At 38.1% G+C, this 23,030-nt stretch overlaps 1 protein-coding gene across 3 annotated transcripts in view; it reads left to right on the top strand.

The window, feature by feature from the left end:
* LOC126297832 (intermembrane lipid transfer protein VPS13A-like) overlaps positions 1-23,030 on the top strand; it is a 759,301-nt gene that overhangs the window by 641,727 nt on the left and 94,544 nt on the right. For all 3 annotated transcript variants that reach the window (XM_049989081.1, XM_049989080.1, XM_049989079.1), the window contains exons 55-58: positions 8,266-8,431; positions 8,522-8,712; positions 8,954-9,149; positions 11,693-11,854. In XM_049989081.1, coding sequence (XP_049845038.1) covers positions 8,266-8,431; positions 8,522-8,712; positions 8,954-9,149; positions 11,693-11,854 — 715 coding nt within the window. The remainder of the gene's footprint in view (positions 1-8,265; positions 8,432-8,521; positions 8,713-8,953; positions 9,150-11,692; positions 11,855-23,030) is intronic.

Genomic DNA, 23,030 nt, shown 5'->3' with positions numbered 1-23,030 from the left:
ATTCACCATTGTAATGGACCACAAGTCTACACCAACAGAAAAAAATCACAACACTATGAAATAATCAGTGTAGAGCAATGAAATTTCAAGAATGCATTAGTCTAGGTAACTTATTTAAGTGATTAACATGGCAGAATCACAGGTTAATATAAATGCAAGAAAAGTCATTGCAAGTGTGATATGCTGGTACATTAATAATTGGCGAGTTCCATGCCTGTTGCATTTAGTTGGTCAGTATAGGGACAGATAATGTTGGTCATGGATGACACTGGAATTGCCACCATATGACATCCCATATGTGCTCAATTAGAGACAGATATGGGGATTGAGCAGGGCAAGGCAAGATGTCAGCACTCCATAGAGCATGTTAGATTAACAGCAGTATGTGGGTGAATGCAGCCTGTTGGAAAACTCACCTGGAATGCTGTCAGGAATGGCAGCAAAACACATTCAATCACCAGACTCATGTACAAAATTGCAGGCAGGGTGCATGAGATAGCCACGAGAGTGCTCCTGCTGTCTTTCGAAATTGCATCCCAGACCATAACTCCAGGTGTAAATCCAGTTGCTTGCAGGCCCTAATTTGGCCTCCTTCTAACCAACACAGAGCTATCAATGTCACTGAGGCAGAACTGGCTTTCATCAGAAAACACAACAGACCTCCAATGTGCCCTTTATTGAGCTGGGTGTCAGGCTTAGAGCTATCATTGAAGTAACCAATTTGTACCAGTTCATTGTGTTACTGTGGTGTCAACTGCTGCTCAGATTTTCGCTGTAGATGCAGTATAATGTATCACAGTCATACGCAAAAAATGACAGTCTTCCCTCTTGGTAGCACCACGTGGCTGTCTACAGCCCAGTCTTCTTGTGACCATACCTTACCATGACCTTCACAGCTAGCAGTTGTGCACAGTGGTACATACCTGCCAGTTCTTTCTGCAGTATCATGGAAAGGACATCCAGCTTTCTCATAGCCCCATTACACAAGATTGCTCAAACTCAGTGAGCTGTTGTCCTTGTCCTTGTCATCTTAAAAACATTCTTGACTAACGTCGACTCTCTACATCCAATCTTAAAAGTAACTACAGTAATGCTCATCACTGTGACAGCACATATTTAAATGAAACCTGATTTGCATCCTTATAGTAGCACTACTAGCACCACTCGTAAGCTACTGATGTGAAATCTGAATAGACGTCATCTTTTAGATGTAGGAACATGGCTATCAACTTTCGTTTACCTCTGACAAATCCTTCTTGGTGTTGTGTTTTTTTTCCATCAGTATGTTTGCTGGCTGACTATCCTGAAGTATCCATTAGGTCAGCTGGTGAGTCAGTCACCAAGACTTCAGGAATATGACATCAGAGAGGTATACAAAAAGTGATGCAGAGTAAGTCCCATATTATAGTGGAGTGGTGCACCAGCACAGAGTGTAGCTGTGCATCAGACAGCTACCGCAATGCTCCTTTGCGTCCAGGTGAAGTGGGGCAAAGGAGTAGGGCAGTAGCTAGCAGGCTTACTTAACTGTGTGAAACAAAACATGCAAACTGGCCAGTCTGAAACCTTTCTCAAATGATTTTAGAGAAACTACTTGGTAAAAATGATTCTGGTCATCTCATAGCTTTACTCATCAGCTTCATGGTGAATTGCTTATAATTTCATTACCTGGCATAGTTAATCTGATACTAAAAATGAAATAAACTACTATAAGAGAGTTGAACAGTTTCTAATAAAAAAAAATTGAGGTCACTATGAATTTTTGTCACTGCCTACCAAATGTTATTAACATATTGAACAATTCTTTAAAGTTTTCATGGGATCTATAACTCTGTTCATGAAAAAATTGACTGTGTATAGCACTCTCCATTCTGCTCATGCTGATGATACAGCAAGAATGAAATATCCATAGCACTCTTGTATCTCGTAAATCATTTGATATATTTAAACAAGGTTTTGGCAGATGATAGCACACAAAGAGAAGAGTATGTTGCTTTATGTTTACTGTGCATAATATCCTTATCTATCACAATATACAAGTAACTATGAAGTTTTTCAATGGTATAATGTAATTTTTAAGGGTCATTGACATCTGGTGAAATGAGAATTGTTACAGATTCCTAGAAACAAGAAGAAGTTTTCGAGATGAGAAGGAGAAGATTAGTGTTTGACATCCTGTCAAGTTTTCAAGACACGTCTCTGACATTCACAATAAGATCCACAACCATTGTTAGAGTTGTAGAGTCAACTACCAAAGTGTTGTGTTATTGCCTCCAACCACTCTACATGAAAGTGCCCTCTGAAAATTACTTTCTACATATTGTAAATAATTTACATAAGATACAGAACTTTCCAAATGCAGTCAGTAATGCTGGTGGAAATTATATTCAATCTAAAATGCTCAGAAAATTCCCGGTAAAACATTTTATAGTTCTAAACATTTTCATTCAATTGTAGTACAAGCAGTTGCAGATCATCATCATCTTACACAGTTTCCTGCCCCAGGCTGGGTCTGTCTGGAACATAAGCCTCACCATCTCATTTTGTTTTCTCACCATCTGTCTGTGTTCACTCTGGTCCAGTGCTCACCTCTTTTTTCAGTAAACTCCTCCACACCTTTCAGCCATCTATCCCTTGGTCCTCCTCTTGGTTGTTCCCTTCACATCTCCATTTCCTGTAAATTCTTGGGAATTCTCTTGTTTTTCACTCTCTTTAAGTGTTCATACCATCTGAGCCTTGATGTTTCTATCCTGCTCTGCAATGATTCCTTTTTTACTATTTTCCTTTCTCTTTCACTCCTCATCTTATCTCTATTTGTTACTCCCAACCTACTTCTGAGGAACTTCATTTCACGCACCTGTTGCCCGGTTATATCTCTTTCCTACATTATCGATGTTTAAGATGTGTGGGTTATTATTGGGATGTAGTAACTTATATATGTTACTTCTTTGATTTTTGTAGGGTGCGTTTGATCCCAACCAGGCTCCCACAATTCACAAGAGTGCTTCTGCCTGTCTGCCACATTCACTGCTCTCTTTCTCATTTCTTCCATTTTCCTGTATCACACTTCTTAGGTACTTGAAACTTTCCACCTTCTTCAGTTGTTCATCTCCAGTGCTTATTCTGCTAGTTGATCCATCTTTCTTTCTAGCTGTAACAATTTCTTCCCAAGCATACTCATGGAAAATTCATTATAATCAATGTTGGGGGATATGGGATAGAAAGTAATGATGATACATTTCATTCTTCTCTTGTATTTCAATTGATGCGAGAAAGGAAGCTTAATATACTACTAGAGTCTCCACTACCAAAGAGATCAGTTGTATTGGCTTTTGTATTCATTGTAGATTTGTCATATCCATTGTTGAGGCATTTTATTAAATCGTACAGTCAATAGGTTTTAGATCCAGAAAAAGAAAGTTTCAAAGATGCCTTTCCAGATACTGATGATTAATTTAATATGCTTTTGGAATACTGAGTGCTCAGTGGAGCCTGCTCTGACAGTTCTATGAAATATACATCTGTTCTGCAGAACACTGTCATTGATGTAGAAGAATCCCCAAGTGTTGATGCACAACATATATTAGAAATCAAGCTTTTTATGCAGGGCACTTATCAGACAGGACAAAACTTTATTACTGCTTTAAATGTAGCATTTCTCATATAATAAAATAGGATTTTCATGTGTTTGTCAACTGCTACTTCAACTTCATCATTACAGTGAAAGAAATGAGGGATTGAGGAATAATACTTTTTACTTGTAGTCTGTGATTCTGCTGTCAACTCATTACATAAATGTCCAAAATGAATTAGTTGTGATGATTCTTTTCCCACTGGTCCCCACAAAAGACACCAAGAAAAAAACAGTTCTATCATGGTGTCTGCTGATACCATTTTCTCAACAACAGAACAAAAGAATCATAACCACCAGCAACAGTACTGATGCTGCTATCCACATCAACAGCTGAACACTGCCAGCATTGCCAGAAAACAGCCAGAGTTACTTGAATGCTCAGGTCATTGTTCTCAGAAGCAATCATGTTTAATTCCCTCAGCACTGCTCTGTGTCACTCTGCTCCAATCCACTCTGCTTACAGACCCACCATAATCAAATGCACTGAATAGCAATGGTTTGTTTCACCAGCACTGCTCTGTTCAGTGCACTGGGCTGTTCTTGTTGTGCCATGTCACTCCACTAACATTGCAGCCTCAGGATACCAAATGGCTTTCAAATAATTCTGTCATGGAACCCAGCATCGTGGATTATATCTGTTATCCCTGCCATTAAATGACATTTCTTCTAAACAGGGGGAACTTCCAGCAGTATTCAAAATCATAAAATCCTTCAGGAATAAGGAACTGGCCACAGAAGAACTCCAGTTCATAAACAGAACATTGTATAAGCAGAAGTACGGTATGATGGGGAGAAAATAGTTGTTCATCAGCCCAACTCATCTATGGCTAGCTGTCCTGATATTTTTTGACAATGGTTGAACATCTGGTCACCTGGGATTCATGAAGAATCTAGGCAGAAATAGACACCAGTATCACTGACCAGGTCTCTATCAATCTGTTAGACACTGTATAAGCCCTTGTATGGAATGCCAGTGATGGAACCGTGAGCCACAGTTACTTCCAGGGTATCTGGTATCAATTCCACCTGCAGCAGCACCATTCTATCAAACTGGAATCATCCTCTTGGGGTTGATCCTGATGTCAACAAATGGGAACTGATGGATAATAGTCTGCCCGGACTACCGCACCTGCTATGCTGTCACCAAATCTGCATTGAGTCTTGAGGCTCTGGAAATTGTGAGATTTCTTGTAGAAGATATCGTTTTGAAGCACCGAGCCACATGTGTGATCATTTATGATTTTACAAAAGTTTTTCAGTCAAGATTAGTATCACAGGTTATTTTACACTGCAGCATCACCCAGAAATGACAACTCTCAATCATCCACAGATGAATGGTCTCACAGAACACTTTAATAATATATTGGCAGATATGCTCTTGAACAGAGCGACTGGAATACAGTACTGCATCTCATAAGATTCACGTACAACACTACAAAACGAGGTACTACCAGTTTCACACTATTATTTCTGATCCACCATCTCAAGGCTGAATGGCATTGGTTATACTGTTCCTGTTTCAGCTGGACAATACTCGGGATGACTATGTGAACCATTTCATCACCAGGACTGAAGAAGCAAGACAATTCGCTCATATCCAAGCACTGAACACCCAGGATGAAGACAAAGACCACTGTAATATCAAATACCAGCCAGTGCAATACAGGCTGAGAGACTTGTTATCGATTTTTACACTGATGTGGTAAATGGGACAATTGGAAATGTTACTAAAGTACTATTTGCAGCCATATTGTATCCTTCATCACCTGTCAGGTGTTACATTTGATGTTGAGGATTATGACACTTCATCACAGAGATGAAAGTGCAGAGATGTTGTCCATGTACTCCATATGAAGCCCTACTACCACAGAGTCACAGATTGACAATGAGGCCTTCTCATTAAAGGAAACTGAAGACCCACTCAATGATTGAAAAGCTTCAACAGAAGGGGCTTCCTTCAAAGCCCCTTGCAGTGAATAGGATGTGACTACATGATCAGAACATGAGGATCCACCAGCGTTGTCATACAGAGGACAACTGACAAGATCTGGATCTAGGGAGCTGTAGCCAGCTCCAATGAGAGGTTCTTAAGCAGGTAGCTGCTGTTTGTCTAGGAGATAGAGCAATGTCAAGATATGTGCTGCATGCAGTGTGGCATAATGGTTAGTGTCACTGACTAACATGTTGCAGGGTGACAGTTCAAATCCAACCACCCACATTTAGTTGGCATTTAGGATTTATCAGTTCTGGAATGTTATTGAAATTTCTTATGTTTGTAATGTTTGTATATTCTGGAACATTTGATTTTTGTACAAACAGCTACACTCCTCATTTAGGTGTTCAGTTCTGTTCTGGTTGTACGTTGGTGCTCTAATGCACTTTCAGTTATGTTTTTCACTTCACTGTCAATCGAGCATTTGGATTTAGACTTGATTCTGGTTTTGATGTGATAAGCTGTACATTATTTTCTTGTGCATTAGCAAGCACTGATTAAAGGATACTCATTCTACATACATGTATTACCCCAAATATAGTTTTTCTGTATTGCAGACAAAACTTCCAATTGATGGTACTTCTATATTTTTGAGAAATTATAATAGAGATGAGCACCTTAATGTATGTGAAACTGTTGTACTGACAAAGACATTTAGTTTTCAGAGTCAGTAATCCCAGAATTAAATATATGTTTGATACTTGTACATAGATTCCCCAATAGAAATGGAAACTTAGAAGCTTGGCTCTATTCCTAAAAAAAGTTAGACAAAATATCTCTAAAAATATAATAAAATGTAGTGAATTTAATGTTCCTCCTCTAGTAGAAACTGACAGATGTGGCAGTTGGAAATTTTAATGCTCAGTACCAAAAAACCCATAAAAATTATGAAATCTGCAAGGTTAACTAGCTGCCTTGACCAGGTAACAACTGATCTTAACAGCAGTGTAGGAATAAGAGATCTGTACTTTCCAGATATAGTCCACTCACATGCTAGTTAATGACATCACCTACTGCCAAGAGAAAAGGTAGTTTTTCCCAGACAATGCTTTTAGATTATGGAATCCAAAGGAATCTGCAGTACTCAGTACTGACCTGGGTGTTATTATAAAGACACTAAGATAAGTTACATGTGATGGTGGTAAGAAGTTTCTTACTTACACATACTGCCTTATTGCTGTGCAGAGAATTCAACAAAAGAATCCAGTGTATAAAATGTTTTGACCATCCAGAATAATCTTCTGTTGTTATGATGGAAATGGAAAGAAGTATTTTTCTGCTTCATTTCCCATAATATTAACACCTTAAGATTGGCAGGTACAGCCTCCTCCACCAGTGCCAAACACATATCTCCATGATACCTTCCAGATATCACTCTCACTCCTCTATGCCCAATTTTTTTTATACATTTTGATTAACATCCACTTTGTCTCAAAGATTGTCCAATCATCGAAATTTACCTTCTGCCTTATCTCTGTGAAAGTTTATGAGGCAGTGATACCCATAAAAATTACCTCCGTCCTCTACTAAACCAGTAAATAGTGTTCTGGAAAGCTGCCCTCTAGCAACTGTAGCTATTATGACTAGTAATAATCTGTTAAGTTTCCATTGACATCCAGGAAACCCTGATTCATATACCAGTCACAGGATATAATGAAGGAGCCTCTTGTTACTAGGACTTTATCCTAAAGTTAATCAAGCAAACAACACTGTTGAACCCCAGTGACCATAAATCACTAATAAATTGTTTACAATTGCTTTAAATTTCAACCTTCTCCTAAGATCATCACAGGAAAAATGTCTCTTATTAACTGTAGAAAGTCTCAGTTTAGAGTTCATGCCTAAAAATTGTGTTTTCATAAATTTGTAGGTGTCTCACTTGAGGCTGCCACGTAACTACCACAACCTGTGAGCAGTATACCAATTATACCAATTATTGAACAGTGTCCTCAAAAATTCCTTACATCTTGCCCAGGTAAAAGAAACAGATGTGCAGAATTATGTGAGACCTATGGCCAGTAACTGCTTTGTAATAGCCATCTTAGTATCATTACATGTAGTTGTAATTGTTGCTGGTTCATAATAAACCGAATGTTGGTTAACATATCAAAAGAAACTTGACTATTCAGTTCAGCATTCCCAACTAATGGACTCTTTTAACATGTCTTGAAAGCCAGTTAGTACATCATAAACACAAATCATGACCTCAACACTTATTGACACCTTGTCTTTTCCCTGTAAAGCTATTGTTTGTTTGTGTGTACACATAATCAAGAAGTTTATATTATGCATGATGTTCCAGTTTGTAACTTTCTATTAATCATATATTACTGAACATATCTTCTTTTTGTTACTGTACTTGTGTTTATTTTAATATTTTACCTCTATGACCATTTTCCTTCAATGTACTCCACCAATTCTTTCTCTCTTATATCCTAAATTTTCTGTATTTTCATTTCTTAGTTGTAGTTTCTTCACTTGGTGTAATGTTTTAATTTACTTAATTATATGATTTAGAAAACAGGATACAGTCTTATAATTTTTGTGATGTAATACAAATAGCAGAGTCCTAAAACATTTCATAAATATGTTGCACAGTTCAGTGCTAGTTAAATTTGCAAATGTTCTCTGTTTTTTACAGGTACATAAAAATACTAATACAAGAATTTGCTCTCCAACTAGACACAGGATTTCTGTTATCAGTGTATGATATTTTTGCAAAATGGGAGAATGAAGTGAAGCCATCTGTAAGAATGAGAGCAGATATTTCTACAGTACACATGCCTCTTGCAAATGTTGTGCCAAAGGTAACTTTAATTCAGTATCACCCTTTACAATTGCTCTGAACATAATAACACTAAAATGTTTTTTTTTTTTTTTTTTTTTTTTTTTTCCAGGTACCGATAAATGATCGAAAAATAGTTATTGAGTATATCCACTTATCACCTCTTAAAATTCTGTTTAGTTTCTCATGTCATGGCCCATTAATCTCCAGAAGAAAGAAACATTTCTTTAGTTCTGATATGATTGACATCTTCATAACATCATTTGGCACTAACCTGACTGAAGTTAAAGGAGTAAAACTGAAGTAAGTAGGAAAGAAGTATTTTCTGGTTACACTTATTGCTACTATTGATCAAGCAAAAAAGTCGAATGTTAAATTAAGTATTTGTGGGAGTTTATACAGAAATTTACTAAATAAATTTGGAGAATATTCTATACTTCGTTATTTTCTTATGTACCTATAGCTTTATAATGTTTTTGTTTCTTTAATGCATATATTTTCACTGACAATGTACATACATACAATGATTTGTTCTTTGTTTCAGTATGGCTTATTATGAACAAAAAGGAATATGCACAACATTCTGCCAACAAGTTTCTGATATTCAGTCTCATTACTTCGGTCAGATAATTCAGCAGTTTTATGTTCTTGTTTTGGGTATTGATATTCTTGGAAACCCATATGGATTAATTACAGACTTTTCGGATGGTACTGATGAGTTCTTTTATGAACCTTTTTTGGTAAGAGCTCCATATCATGATTTTTGATACCTTCTTATGTAATGATTACCAGTATCTTTAACATATAAGGCACATGAATTTATTGGAAACCCTTTTATTTCTCTGTGCTGAATGGTTCCTCCTTGGATTTAATGTATGACTGTGTAACTATAAGGTGGTTGTGACTAATACAGTTGGGTTTTTTACTTACATTTATATGAACTTTTATAGTTGTTATTTCTATTTATAATAATCGAGGGGTCCATAAGACCTATTCTTGAAATAAAATTATTTAAAAGTGAGGTATTTATTTCCTTATATGCGGTGAACAATTCCTAGTGGAAAGAATGTTAAATGTTTGTTATGGTAGTATTTGTATACCTCTAAAAGTTTAATGCATTTCTTTCATCTTATATTACCTTTTCCATTATGCAATTAATCACATCACTTTTCTGTAGAGCTATAGGCAGGTTAGTGCCAAGGCCTTAAATACAAAGTTTTTGCATGAGAAACCAGCACCAGTATCAACACAGGCTCATTTCATATTTTATTATGTCATATGAAAAAGCTGTGATGTATCTGGAGCATTCTCTAAAAACATACTGTTTGTATATCTTTAACTGTTATACCTTTCAGTCTCAGGTGAAGTAGTAGAAAAGGAAGCTAATAAATAAGTGAGTGATTTGTGAAAGAGGTGGTAATTACACACACACACACACACACACACACACACACACACACACACACACACACACACACACACACACACAGCAAAAAAGAAAAATTCTTACCCAGAAGAGGAGGAAACAAAATGAATCTTTGTGAACTGAGAGGATATGTGATGTTATTTCAGTAGTTACAAAACTGAATCAGATTTCTAAGGAACTTGACAGGATGAACCCACTTATCAGTATGATGATGTTGTACCCCCTTTAGTGTGGACATGTGCACTGATTCCGTTGGGAAGAGTATCTTAAATTTGTTGTATCCTCTCCTGAGGCACACAGGCCAACAACTGTTGTAACTGGGGCTTGATGTCCTGGATACTGCCACTGGGATGGAGTTGACATCCAAGCTAGACCCATTATTTGTTCTATCGGAGACAGATCTGAGGATCTTGTTGGCCACAGGAGTACCTCAATGTCACATGTACAGTTCACACAGACAAAGGTCATGTGTGGCCTAGCACACCCTTAGGGCAAAAAAGGGCACCATCATACTGTCACATGAGGTGTAACACATAGAAAATAGTATGTCTGTGATGTATCATTGTGTGTTCAGTCCAGATGTCTCTCAATTACTGCCATTCATGGCTTGACGTTATACCCAATGGCACCTTACACCATGATGCCAGGAGTACCTCCTCTGTGCTTGCCTTAAATATTGAAAAACTGGTACTTCTCCCCAGGCTACCATCATACAGTCTGATGACGGTTATCAAGGGTAGCACAAAACTGTGTTACACTGATGAACAACATAACACCATTCATCAGTAATCCATGCTTCCTAGTCATGGCACTCCTTCAAATGTTACTATTTTTATTGAGATGTTAGCAGCAGCCAACACATTGGGTGGTAATTCCCCAATCTGTCTGTTGCTTGTCCCCAATCAATAGTGTGCAATAACACAGAATGTTGCAGGGAGTCCATTAGTTGGTCTCAGATGGCAGGCACAGATTTGACAGGATTTCACTGTGCTTGTTGCACAATTTGACTATCCAGTATTTTGGTGCTCAGACACGGTCAACCAAAACTTTGACAACATGTATGCCTATCCTTATGCTCCTATAAAGTCCAACATTGGGGCTCAGTACTACAGCTGACTGCTCTACAAATATGGATATAGGATGACTCCATCAGCCTGCCAAATGGAGACTCACAATGAAGCCCTATTCAAACTCTTGTCAGGTGCTGATAACACTGTCTCATACTTGTACGCATGTCCTAAATGTCCTTCACTGTGATCACTCAATATCTGACACTGGTCACATCTCTTATACAATTTACTGTGCCTGATAACAGCACTAAACATGTACAATGTTAATACACTTTGATGGCCCTTCTGCTTGTGACAGAGAATTGCAACTCTATTAATCATTTACATACCCACCCCTATGGTGTGCATGTATACAAAGTTGTATTGACATCTGACATGTCTTTTAAGTTCTTCATTTTTTGTGTCAAGCAGTGTGCACGTGTGTGTGTGTGTGTGTGTGTGTGTGTGTGTGTGTGTGTGTGTGTGTGACATTTACAGTAATTATCAAATTTTTACTTTATTAGAGGAGTCATATATGTATCATTTACTTGCCTAGTAGCACTCATCCACACAGAATCTAAAACTGAAAATGTAGTGAGCTATAAAATTTACTGAATGCCCTGAGAGATTAACAAAATAAAGGTTTATTTAAGAAATCAGGCAAGTATGAAAGTTTACATAAAGCATCACACTGTATTCGTTCCTTCTTTCATTTTTCCACAGATGTGGCTTTTGCTAGCTTTATTTGTGTTATTGATTTTCTATTCATAATAATCCAGTGCTGAATTGTTTTTTACATGTTTTGCAGGGTGTTATGGAAGGTCCAGAAGAGTTTGCTGAAGGCTTGAGCTATGGAGCTCAGAGCTTGTTTGGGCACATTATTGGAGGTGCCATGGGCTCAGCTTCTCTTATATCCTCATCTTTAGGTGAAAACCGTTCCAGCCTTAATTTTTGTGAAGACTACAGAAAGGTACTAGGCCTGCATTTCTTATTGCCAAAAATAATGTGCAAAGTAGAGTTCAAGACACAGTGAAATTTCTGTATTGAATAACAAACATTTTACCGATTCCAGATATAATTTTATTCACTGATATTTTATTTGTGATATTTGTGATGTTTACAAGTATAGGCTTAAGTCTTTAATTGTAGGTTTACATTGTGATAAACTTTTAGTGACTCAAGTTTTCCGTTTTATGTTTGCTTATAGTATGTGTTGCTAAATTATAATGTTGTGCTATTGCATAACCCAGTAGCATTTATTTTGAATCTGGTTCAGTGAAACACTTTTATCTATATCATCTGTCAAATTTGAAAATTGGTGGAATACAGTTAACAATTGTTATATTGAGCCTTAGTTAAATATAAAATATTTTGCGTACCATCTAAAAGAGTAAAAGTAAAATAACTGTTAACAGTATTCTTCCCATTGGGACACTAGCACTGTGTGACACCTATACTAAAAAATTATATAAGTGTGTTATGTATCTATACCAAGTTTTATGTGCTGTCCCATGTAATTTCGGTAGTCATTTCTAACAAAATTTGTGCAGTGTTATCCATGAACTTTTTCTGGGCTGTGATCAGAGAAGGGCTTGGGGAATGGAGACAGAGGACTTCCCTCCCCCACCGACCCCCCCCCCCACCCCGCCCCACCCCCGCCCCACCCCCCAAAGAATTTTGTACAGAGTAATGTGGATTGATGGGACCAAGTTCCACCTTGCTCAAATAGTGTTGTCAACTAAAAAGTGGTGATCCTGCTTTGTGCTTCATGCAGAGTACTTCTTAAGATTAATACTCAAAGTATATACCAAAAGATGTTTAAATATTTTGTTTACTTGTAATAGAAACTTCTTACTAAAATCACCAGTAGTTTTCACAAATACAAAAAAAGTAAAAGAGAGGATCTAGTTCTTAAGATTCAAAGTCTTTTGACTTCTTTCAGTTGAGGGTTAGGGAGCTGAAAGGCAATGAAGAAATGTGTAAAGAATGGTGCACTCGGCAAGCTCTTACAGTATTAATGACCAATGTATCATTGTAAATAGGATGAACACTGTGAGAGCATCATTTCCAATGTGATCAAATCTATATGTTGTGGCACTCAATATAGCCACCATTCTTAAAAATTAAAGACTACCATTATTAAACTGTGATATAAGCATTTATTGTCCAGATTGCAGTAAATATTTGGATTAATGCTTGTATAAAAACACAGAAGGTAATTTAGTTGAAAGTTATCACATTTTAAAGAGGTGACTTGGGGATGGGTTGGTAATACCAAACAGGACAGATTTTGATAGTTTTTTCGTAGTCTTACTCACACCTATATTGCAGGTAGGTATTTAATTCCTCTGTTTACAGTATGCTGCTCTATTTACAGATTTTTCTAATGCCTCCTAATAAATATACTCAGTCTAGAGAACAATAGAATTTAGGAGTAAAGGTAAGAACTCACTGAATAGTAGAGGTTTTGAGCCATTGACAAACACACAGAGAAGACTGAATCACTAGCTTTCAGATGAGTCCTTGTTTGAGCTTGAGTATTTGCGCCCCCCCACATCACACACACACACACACACACACACACACACACACACACACACCTAAATTGTGCTTGCTGAATGCACACACTGAAAAATATCCCTACCCGCAGCCCAGAAAATTATCCTTATCTATAGCTGAAACTCATTTTACATCTGTAATTGTTGTGAACCTTACGTGACAAGATCAAAAAAAATAATGAAATTGATACAAAAATATAATTTACCCTCTTATGTTGTAAAGAGGCATTATGTCTCCTTCACAGTGTTTGATTATTCACCTTGTGGCTTAATATATGCAGCTGGTCATACAAAGATATTTGCTTGCATATAAAGGAAGAGATTTTTCAATTTTTATGTTGTGCGCTATTGCAATAGAGATCTGTTATTTATTTTTATAAGTAAACTGATCAACAAATAGATTTACATGTATTTGCTATTACAGTTTATTGTCCATTGCATTCAGTCAATATAGCACTAAAGGAAACAATATCATTATCATACATCAATCTCCATATAGTGACAGTTTACACAAAATCCACAGTTACACACAGTTAATTCCAGTATAAAGTATTACGAAGCCAAGACTCTAAATGTAGTATTACCTTTTCTTGTGTCATTTATTGTGCACCAGGTAGCTGTAGGCAGTTGACTTCCTGGAGGAGGTTAATTAGGGTCATCTTTGAGACAGGATTTGATGTTTCATCATTTTTTCTTTATTCTTTTCATATTTCACCATGCCATGAAAGGCTGCTTAAGCCAGTTATCACTTTGAAGTTGTGTCCTGGAATTTAAGAGAGGCTTTTCCAAATAAACAGTTATTTAGCAAGCTAGTAGATGCTAGCATCCATTTGGGCAGTTCTCTTTCATTTCTGTGTCACTGCTTGTTTTTTCTGAGTTGTTACAGAACTATGTGGGCCATTACATGACCTCAAGATTGTAATCACATTAGTCAAGTATGTTTCAGACTGTAAGATTTGCAGCAAATAATTCATACCTGGTTATCCATTTACATACTATTGCATATAAAACAGAAGCAGATAACATAACTGAACCCCTTAATGCTGAGTTTCACAAATTCACATCATACCAATGCTCTTGTAATAACTGGAACGTTAACTGATTTTGAATGCCAGTGCTTATAGATGCTGATTCTTCATAAGGCTACCAACACTTCTGACAATTGCTGCAGTCTCTTAAGTGTTTCGGTTACCCCTAAAGCACAACAATTTAGATTTTGCTCTCTCGTCTTGAAATTTATTCAGGCATTTAGGGGTTAAACATATGCCTCATGTTATTCAAATGTGCAGCTGCGTTTTATGACAGGTCAGATTCTAAGGATGCCAGCATGCAGTGAATGCAGAGCTTTATTAGCATGAACCATACATTTGTTCTAAAATCCTTTAGGTTTCTTTTCTTTGGGGGAGGGGGGGGGGAGATATTGATATATAATTTTATTCCCTTATATTTAACACTTTTGCTGTGTTCTTTAATCAAGTGGGGAACCAACCTTTATTGTCTGTGTCATGGTGATACCAGTCTGAATTCACATTAAGTTTACTGCTTCTTTTGTGTTATATGTAGAAATTTTGGTATATATTGACTTTGGAGGGGTAATCTCCTCAGTTTCTAAAAAGGTTGCTTTACACATTTCCTTTAGCTATTTCAACAGTGTTGTTATAACTGCTCTCATTTTAGTTTAAACAACCTCACTGATTCTAGCACACTGACATCAGAGTACTGATATCTACTGCATTTCTTGTTCAACTAACAATAAAACATGCTTTACTCAGTTTAGTTCTGGTTATGTCAGTCATGTTTCCATATGAGTGGGTCAGTGGTGGAAGCTTCTAGAAGTTTTGTTCCTTTGACAAATTTAGCATGTTTACCACTCTGTGATATAGTGGCAACCAGTGAAATTTCTGTGTAGTGTAAAAACTTAGGCTTGTCTTCTTTACATTAAGGAGCAGTCTATATACATTAAGATATAAGTTTTTTTCGGTTGTGCTTCTATTCAGTGCAGTCTAAAGTTGTTCTTTTGTGTCAGATATGCAAATCATGGTGTCATCAGCTGAGAGAGAAACTCTGTTGGTGGGTAAGGTTAAGGGAAAATCATTTATATAAAGCAAGAACTACAAGAGGCCTGAGATTGAGCCTTGTGGAACCCCATGTCTTATGGTTTTATGGATGAAATGTACAGTACCAGAAATTTATTAAGGCTCAATCTCAGATGTTTGAGTATATTGTTCATTTTCTTTGAGATAAACACTCTGTCATAGCCAATTTCTCTTATTTTATATGAATTAACATTCTGCACCAAGGCATTAATGCTGGCTGCATGTCAGCAAGTCTTAGAGTGAAATCAAGGAATACTTATACTGCATCAGCTGTAGCTTTCTTTTCTTGAAACCTGAGCTAAACACAGGGAAAAATTTTTCTTTTCTTTGGGAATGAGCTAAGTATGGTGACTAGTATATTCAAATATTTGGATGAATACTGAGAATGCTGAAATTGGTATGTAGTTGCTAGTATCCTCCTTAATTTCCTCTTTGTGTACTGGTAAAACTTCTGCAGTTACGAGTTTATTTGGAAATGTGACATTCAGGAATAAGAAATTTATTGTACGGGATAGGGGCCAATAGTAATTTTGCTGCCCCAAGGAAAAGGAAGCATTGGATTGTGTTTCATATTGCAAATGACTTCTTCATTCTTTTGGTTTGAATTATTTTTTTCTGTCTCTGGTTGTGATGTTGGTTGTAAGAACAGTGTATCACTGCGCATATATGAGTCAATTTCTGGAAGATGGTTATTCTTGAGGTGATCTATGAGACTTCCAACAGTTTTAGTGAAGTATGAGTTGAATTCATCTGCTTTATTTTTTTATTGGAAACTAATCTCCAATTTAAGTTTAGGTTAATTTTATTTGACAGCTGTGTGTTACTACAGCTGGTTGTGTTTATGGATTTTTACATCCATTTACTTTTGTCTCATGATGATATCACTAGGTTACTGTTTTTCAGATTTTTGGATACACTAACTAAATTTCTAAAGATTTCAGTAAGGATTTGAGGTTATGTTGGATTTCTGGAATGAGATCACTCTGGCAGAGCTTGTAGGTGGAATTGGACAGGCATTTGCCAGAGGACGTCAATCAGATAGTCACTGTGGCTCATCACAACAGTGGGGGAGCCCTTTTCTGCAAGGAGGATGATTAGGTCTGGATTCATTTTCAGGTTTTGTATGGTTGTATTTCCTTCTGACAAAAGCTTAGTGTTCTTATGAAGGGACCTGTGGAAGGATGGTGTGGCCAAGTTGGAGGGAAGTAATTTGTGAAAGGTGACTACAGAGTAGCTACGTGGAAGGGAGGGTCACATTTGCATGGTGTTATGTGGGCTTTGGTTGGAGGGATGGTGGGGAAGAAGTGTTTCCACTGTAGGGATCGGTAGAAGGAGAGTAGGTCTTTGACAAGTCCAGTATGGTTAAATTGGCAGGTGGGGCTGAGGAATTAGGACTCTGGATAGGACTCAGAATTCTGTGGGACTGAGTATTTTGTGGACAGGTTAATAACAGGGTTTTTGGTTTGCTTAGGTTCTGGGCTTTGTGGGGTGTTGAAAGGGAGCTGTATAGGATGTGGTAAATTGAAGAGGTCTGCTGGGAAGTGTCTGGGTGCTATGTGGGGTTGACAAGGATGTTCACTGTGAGAAGAATGGGTGTTGATGCGTAATAGTGCCCCAGTGTAGGAGCAGGATGTCAGCATGTTAGATAATAGTGCCCCAAGGCAGGAGTAGGATGTCAGCAGGTTGGACAATTTATGGAAGTAGTGTCTGGAATGCTCCTCAAGCCCCTGCAGTGCAAGGGTTTCCATTTAGGAGGCATTGTGTGTGTAATGAGGATTGCACAGTAACAGTATCTTGTGGGGGGAGCAGAGGTTGTTCATGGAAGCCTGTGCCATGGAGAGGTGTTTTTACAGTATCAGGTTCATGAGAGCTTAGGACTGATGGATTATGAAAAGTTAAAGGTCATTGTCAAATGAGGGGTGGAATCCATAGAAGGAGATTTTTGGGGTCATATTTTAGGGTGGGGTGGAGGGGGGGGAGGGGAATTCCACAGTTTGGACAGCAAATGAGCAACTCCTAGAAAACAAATGAGGGAATCCTATCCTAGATCCTTCCCATCCCTCCCAACGCAGTGGTCCATTACCCACCCAACCTACACAACATCAAAGTCCATCCCCATGCCACTTCCACTCCCAACCCCATACCACAGGCATCATATCCCTGTGGCAGACCAGTGTACAAGAACTATCCGATTAAACCACCCAGCACCTGATCGTCTACTCAAGTTACAGTTTTATCTTACACCATTAGAGGCCAAGTCACATCTTAAAGCAGCCATATCATATACCAACTTTGCTTCAAACACTGCAGAGCCTTTTATGTTCATCTGACTCCCAACCAGATGTCCATCAGGATCAATGACTGCTGCCAAACTGTTGTCAAGAACAAGGTTGACCATCTGGTGGCACAACATTTGACTAAGCACAACATGCTCAGTTTCAATGCTTGCTTCACAACCCAAAGCACCTGCATCCTTCTCTCCACCACCAGCTTCTCTGAAATGCACAGATTGGAGTTATTCTTGCAACTCATCTTCTGCTCTCATAATCATTCTGGCCTTACTCTGAGGTAAACCACAGTCTCTGAACCCTTCACCCAACAATTTTGGCTTTCCTCACCCTGTCACCCCCTCCCAGTTCGTGTCCTCACATTGCCTTCAGTGTGTGCTACTTCCCACTGGCCACTACAACCATATCTGTCATTTCCCCCCTCCCCCCTCCCCCCCACCCACACACACACATTCCTAGCCAGCAAACTGGCCTCCCTCTTAGATGCTAGCCACCAACCATCAGTCCCTCTGCCTGCCTTCCACCCCCTCTCTACACATTGCACCCAGCAGTACCCTTGCCACAACTAGCCCATCTGCCACAAAATAACATTGTGGATCTCAGTCTAGGTGGCACTGTGTAGGGGCATAGGCATGTGTATGTATGAGGGTGAGAGTGTATGTATGTTTCTACTCAATATTGTCGAAGGATAACTATGAAAAGTAGCAAGTTTTCCTTCTTCTGTGTGTGTCTATCAACAACCCAACACTTCTGGTTTCTAGTGACAGGTTTCCTTTAATCCTTACATTCTACCAGAACTTTTCTACTATATTTATTTGGATGTTCTCTATTTTCATGGCAAAATATACACTGTTTTAGCACAATCACTGTTATGATGTACCGTTAATTATTTACCTACTTCACTTTTGCAGAATCTCTATTTTGAATAGGTGGGAGAATAATTCTAAACAATATTAAAGTATTTAAGGTGTGAGTTACTCTTTGGCTTTTGCCACACAATGTGACATTAAGCTGATGATGTGTCAGTAAGATTTTAAGTGGTAATACTTGACCTGTTTTTCATTTGCATATGGGTAATAGTTACCAAAGTGTCAGAAAGTAATGTATGTTCTTTAGAGTCAGTTGTAGAAGTTGTTATCAATTTTCCAGGTGTTTCTGGCATGTTGTCTTTGTGCCGGTTGTGTGACTATCATACTAGTGAAAATCCCTGGGAAAGTAAATTACAGATTACATAATTTGTTTACCTTGTCACTGACAGAAAGTTTGGCATAAAATACAACAAGAGAATTATTTTGAAGTTGTTGCTTAGATTAGTATCACCATTTGGCCTTCTACACTCACAATATTGTATATAGTTAGTGGCAGTTTTTTTCTCAGTTCTCTCTGCCAGCCTACTTGTATTAATGTCATTAATAATAAAATGTGCTCACCACAACTTTAACTTCCCTGACTGACACTAACTTTTCCATTCCTACCATTTATTATGTAGCTGCATTTCAGCAAATATAGAAGTTTTGTGCAATACAGTAAGAAGAGATGCTCTAATTTTTGATATTAAACTGTAATAAAAGTTTTTGGCAATTCAAATTCTTGTGGTGAATGTCATTTGTTGAGGAAGTTGGAGAAGAATCCTTGTAGACATTATGTCCATGTATATTACAAGCTTTAGAAATACAATATTCTGATTTCAGATAGTTTTCCTAGTTTCAGGAATCTGACTCCTGTAGTTAGTTCATTGTTTGTGAAAAGAGAGGAACAGAAATAGTTTTCTTCCAGCTGTACACTGATTTCTCAGAGAACTTCTTTTACTTGCTTGATATGATGTATATGAACTGGCACAGCTAATGCTAAGAACTGTGGAAAAGACCATTTGTGTTGATATTTTTTCAAATATGATAAATAGATCATAAGATTCATGGTGGTAGATAAAGTATTATGTTAATATGAATTGGGAGTGGTAGACAAGAAGCAGATTCATTGCGTGAATATAGTAGTTATCAGTCAAATGGAATGAGATATGGAAATAGGTTTTATGAGTAAGATTTGCTGTTCTGAGAGATATTAGAGTTGGGAAGGGGTGTAGTATTTCAGAAACTGTAATTAGTTGACAGAACAGGAGATCCCTGCTGTAGGGGGAGGATCAATGGTAGGTTGGATATGATTGTAAGGACAAATGTTTGGACAGGTTACATGGTCTGAGAATTTTTGGTGGTTGAAATTGCAAGTGTTGAGTTGGTGGAATGTGTTCATATACTTGTGGCAGGTTAGAAGAGTTGGTGACAATGGGCAAAACAAAATTGTATTTGGATGAAAAGTTTATAGAAGGTATTGAAAGTTAAAAGTTGTTTGATGTAGCAGGAAGAGAATGGAGTTAACCTGTGTGTGTGAAGGATCTAGGGAGGCAGGGTATGGTAAAGGGAGAGTAGGATTAGTCTGAGAAACATTTTTGTATTATCAGTTGTGAACTGGCCACATTTGTGATCTGGAGTCTTTGGAGCAAAAGATGCAAAAGATACATTTTATAAGTCTGCTTTGTGTTTGACCAGATCTTTCTTAAGAAGTGAAATGTTAGATAATGAAGTGAATTTATACCATGGCTTTGTAGTAGGTTTGGTAGAGGCTAAGGAATATAGTATATCAGCATGTTACTAGACTAAAATTTACACCCATCATAACAGAAATATGTATGATACAATACATTCTTGCCACATTATGCTGAAGAAAGAAAGGGAAGTTTCACTCAGTATTACTATAAGTTCAGTAAAAAAATAAAATAAAAATTATCCTTAAGATTTTGATTTAAATCAATAGTCATGCAGGCATCTCACTCATCTGTATGTCCGATGTCATGATTAACGTCAGAGAAAATCACATTAAGAGTCGGTTATACAAGTATCGCTGTTGGTACAGGAGACTTTAGAGGAAAGTGACATTACTGGGTGTAAATGAGATGTGCAGTACAGAAAAAGAAGTGCATCAATGAGAATAATCAAACTGTCATGATATAGAGCATGCTCTGCAACAGGGTATTGTGTGTTGGCAATATGCAACCTTTGTCAATGCCTGTTCATCCTAACTGATAACTTAGTGATAGCCACACCAATGGAGAACGCCAAACAGTGTTCACATAACTGTTGATATATGACATGTGTCATTTAACAGATAGCTTTCCCTTGGGTAGTTTATCTTTTCTGAGTTACTGGGTTGCCATATGTAGTAGGTGTGCAAGTCTTGCAGCAGAAGCAGTCAGAGGGATAAGAGCCATGGACTAGGGAAGTGGGTGCAGAAGTAGCATAGGCTCTGAAACTTACTTGGCAGATTAAAACTGTGTGCCAGACCAAGACTCGAACTCAGGACCGTTGCATGAGTCATGCTTGGGTAGCTCAGATGGTAGAGCACTTGCCCGTGAAAGGCAAAGGTCCCAAGTTCGAGTCTCGGTCCTGCACACAGTTTTAATCTTCCAGGATAGTTTCATATCAGTGCACACTCCACTGCAGAGTGAAAATATCATTCTGGGAACATAGGCTCTGGCCAGCGTATTCGGAGATTGGAGAGTGCCAGTGTATTCGGAGGGTGAGGGGGGGGGGGGGGGGGGGGTAACAAAAAGCTATTAGAAGTGTGCTGGGCAAAATCTCAGACAGAATGGATCTCATTTCAGGGCATGCTTTTAAGAAGTCGTAACCTTGTCAGAGTAGCTGATTAATATATTCAAGATCAGGATAATACTGAGTGATGAGAGGTGCATTTGAACTAGGTTGGTTGGGTAATTATGTCCAGTGAAGCTGACATTAGAAATGTGATGTACTCCTGTATGTAGTCTACAGCTGGACAAATACCAAGGCTGTACAGGAGGGATTGTTTAACATGGAAAGAATGAGAACTGTCAAAATCCTAAGAGATTCCAAAAATTTTAACAGGTCAACATCACCATGAGTCCATATGGCAAAGATGTCACCAATGTATCTAAACCAAACCAGGGGCTAAAGCCTTATGGATCCCAGAAATGCTTCCTCCAAGTGACACATGAAAGCACTGACATAGGAAGGAGCCATCCTGGTTCCCATGGCTGTGTCCCTGATCTCTTTGTAGGTCTGCTCTCCAAAAGTAAAGTTCATGTTGGGAAGTATAAAGTTGATTAAGGTGAGCACAAAGGACGTCATCGGTTTGGAAACAGGCAAGCATTGTGTGAAGTAATGTTCAGCACCAAAAATGCCATGAACATGGAGGATGTTGGTAAAGAGGGACATGGGTTCATTGGTCTTATTCTGAATCCCATTCACTTAAAACCTACTAACAAACATCAGTAGTTACGTTTTGACAGTTGCCATCTTTTCTATGTCAAATAAGCCCCCCAACACAAATTTGGTATTTGCTCAGATGCAGACTCTTTACACCAGTACACCACCATTCACACACCAGCCTTCACAGGACATGATTTCCCCACCAGTCTAGTTCAAAAGCAGATTTTCTGGGCCATCACAGCCAATCTTGGTACTGCTGATCCATCCAAAAAATAACTTAAGAATACAACATAGGAGTACACCTCTCATCACACAATTTTATCCTGATTGAATGTATTTATTTTAATCATCTACTTCAACATGGCTATACCTTCCTAAAAACTTGTCCTGAAATGAGATCCATTCTGTCTGACATAATTTTGCTCACCAACCTAGAAGAGCTTCTTGTTTCCCTGCCCCCCTCCCCCATCTCAATCACTGAACACATAGACCAGAGCTTATGTTCCCCATACACCCACTTCCCTATCCCATGTCTCCTATGCCTCAAACAGTCCCCACTGCAAGTCTTCCCTTTGCACCCATCTACCACCATCTATACCAGCCCCGTAACTCACAAAACACATAGTATCAAACGGAAAGCCACCTGTGAACTGACACATCTTGTGTATCAGCAGTTATGTAAACACTGTTTGGCTGTCTACAGTGGCAGGACTACCACTAAGTCATTAGTTAGGATGAATGGGAATGGACAAAGGGTAGCATGCTTGCAGTACACAATATTCTGTGCAGAGCATGCTTTACAGCATGACAGTTGTGACGTCAGTGCCTGTTTCACCACACGTGCCATCTGGATTCTTCCCACAGACACCATTTTCTCAGAACACCATAGATGGGAACTGGTGTTACAACATGTCTTTTAATTCTCATCACCCACCTGGCCTTTATTTATGTTAATTATTTTCT

The sequence above is a fragment of the Schistocerca gregaria genome, chromosome X, assembly GCF_023897955.1.
Source record: "Schistocerca gregaria isolate iqSchGreg1 chromosome X, iqSchGreg1.2, whole genome shotgun sequence".
Lineage (NCBI taxonomy): Eukaryota > Metazoa > Arthropoda > Insecta > Orthoptera > Acrididae > Schistocerca > Schistocerca gregaria.
This window is presented reverse-complemented; position numbering and strand designations above follow the sequence as displayed.